Source organism: Tasmannia lanceolata, unplaced genomic scaffold (genome assembly GCF_043159265.1).
Source record: "Tasmannia lanceolata isolate RefF3 unplaced genomic scaffold, GAP_Taslan_0.1 ptg000035l, whole genome shotgun sequence".
NCBI classification, from domain to species: domain Eukaryota; kingdom Viridiplantae; phylum Streptophyta; class Magnoliopsida; order Canellales; family Winteraceae; genus Tasmannia; species Tasmannia lanceolata.
This window is the reverse complement of record NW_027518712.1, coordinates 3,919-6,543: the sequence shown is the minus strand read 5'-3', so window position 1 is coordinate 6,543 and position 2,625 is coordinate 3,919. Positions and strand designations below refer to the sequence as shown.

Below are 2,625 nucleotides of genomic sequence, written 5' to 3'. Positions count from 1 at the left end.
AGCCTTTGCTTAACCTAACATAAAACAACTACAGATCAGACCGTTAAGATCATCGCATATTCAGGGCACGGCCAATCTACGAGATGATCTAACAAATGAATGGCTTAGACCATCTAATTACATGGTCCCCTCAATATTTTATTTGTGAATGAAATTATTTACTATGGGATGAGAGATTAGATCCATATTTGTTACGGGTCCATCTAAGAGAAAAGATCTTTTCTTTTAACTTGCCATTAATTTAAGGGCTAAGATCCAAGTTTGCTGCGGGGCCATCTTAAAGGCAGGATCTTTTCTACTCACTCAACCATTAATTTATGGGCTAGGATCCATTGGGGGCATCTAAGAGAGTGGATCTTTTCTATTAAATCTGCCATTAATTTAAGGGTTAGGTAGGACCATTATCAATTTACCGTTGATACTTGAGCATGTGTATATCGATTCTTGGCTAAGGTGACACTAACGTTTACCATAAGAATGGTTCACTGCCAGAGGACAAAGTGGGGGGAGAAATGAGAATATCATTCCCCTTTTGAAATTGAAATTGAAATTGAAATTGAAATTCAATAGTTCTGCTCGTTTAGGAAATTTCACCGTTTTCTTTTTGTGAACGGTGTTGCTGAAAGCTATAAAACAAACTTTTTTTTTTTGATGGGTAAGCTGGGGTTAGGCAGACCCCGACCAGATATATTGATAAAAAGGAGATTACAAAGATTGAGCAAGAGCAAACCCAAGCCACAAGCGACCGGGAAACAAAAACAAGCCAAGAGCATAGCAGCACGAACAAAAACAAATCAAGAACAACGGCAAAAAAACCAACAACACGAGAACAACAAAAGAAAACAGCAAAAAAATAGAAAACCCCACAAAAAAGCAATAGCAAGCAACAAGTAAGGGAAACAAAATTTCAAAGCCCAACAGCAACCAGATGGGGACAAGAACCCAAAATCACCCAAGAGAAGAGATCCAGACCCCACTTAGGACCTGTAAGATCTGGGGATGAGCCCTTTGAAGGGGGTTCTTTGGCCCGGCAGAGAAGGGGGGGATGGGAAAGCTTTTCCTTTCTTCTTTGAAATGGTTTGCCAAGATCCTCCCTCAGATGTGGAGGGAGAGGAGACAATGCCCTTACCTGGGTCTTCTTTTGAGAGACATGCCAAATAAATCCTTCCCATCGAAAACCTCTTCCGAATTGGCTAAGGAAGCAAAACTGTTAGCTTGGGCAAACTCATCATTTCAAACTGAAAGAATATTTTCTTTGAGAACTTTAGACCCAATCATAGGATCAGATTTAGGAAGATCTGGATTTATGGGACTACTACGAACACCCTCAGCAACTCTGGAAACAGGTCTCCATTCCTTCCTAGAATGGGATGGAATGGAAGTAGGGCAATCTTCCAAGCAATGACTAAAATCCCAACAATTTGTGCAAGCCTTCGGCCTCCAATTGTAAATTATGGGTTGGATAATCTCTTTGGAGGAGGTTTTGAGTGTGATGGAGGATGGGAGGACTTGTTTAGCACTGATTTGAATGCACATTCTGGCATAATTAAGCCGAGTAGCTTCTGCTGTTTGGGTATCCATGTACAGAGGTTTACCTATCAAACTAGCGATTCTACTTAGACCATGCTGGGACCAAAACTTTAGGTGAAGCCCCGGGAGCCTTACCCAAACGAGAATGTCAGGTAATTGCTTCTTTTGCAAAGAGGAATCCGGATCCCACCTTTGAAGGATCAAGGGTCTGCCTCCATAATGTTGCCCAGCTTCTTCAAGAATTCGGGTGCAATCGGCTGCAGAAGAGAATTTGAATATGATAAAACCATGATCAAGGTAGTACATTTGTAGATTTCCGGAGATCTGCCATCTTCGCAAGAGAGATTCGCAAAGGGAGATGAAGAAGGGTCTTCTGCCAATAAAATACCCAACCAGACAATTCGCCCATTTAGCTTCAGATTCCAGGGTCTCATCATCATTGAAATGAAGCTTCAAATTTTCTTGTTCTTCAGCAACAGGGGTGATGAGGTCTAACTTTGTAGGCACAATACCTTGGTCATGGTTTGAGAACAAAATTTTCCATAGTTTCCCCATCCCGTATTTCTCCTAAAGAAAATCCACTATCTGTAACAAGGGTCACAAACGAAACCCTTAGCTCAGCTCTTCTTCAATCTCCCCACAAATCCCGTATTTCTCCTTCCTTCAAAACCCTAACCCCACAAAACCCTTTTGATTCTCTCTCTCTCTCTCTCTCTCTCTCTCCCTATTAGACCTGGCAAACGGGTGGGTCGGGCCGGGTCAACCCGCGGGTGATGCGGGTGCGGGTCCACGGGTCGGGTGAGAAAATGACCCACATTTTGGCGGGTCAAAATTTACGTGACCCGCGCGGCCCGCGGGTGGGCCGGGTCAACCCGCGGGTCTCCCGCAAATATGCCGCAAATATGGGATTGTAATAATTATTTTGATTTGACAGCCTCTATTTTTCCCGTAATTGTCATAACCTCCGATATGTGATTTGGTATTTTTTTCGTAATTTTAAAATTTTATAACCCTTTCTAGATAATTTTTCATTCAAAACTTTATAATTTAGCTAATTTACTTTTTATGGTGTAATGATTACTTTTTTACATTTTC

General features: G+C 41.8%; 1 protein-coding gene across 1 annotated transcript; it reads right to left on the bottom strand.

Annotated features, from left to right (window-relative positions):
• Nucleotides 1-1,233: 1,233 nt before the first annotated feature.
• Nucleotides 1,234-2,085, bottom strand: LOC143859587 (uncharacterized). The gene has a single exon (XM_077370245.1). It carries the CDS (start codon nt 2,083-2,085, stop codon nt 1,234-1,236), a length of 852 nt encoding a protein of 283 aa, XP_077226360.1.
• Between the last annotated feature and the right edge of the window lie 540 nt (nt 2,086-2,625).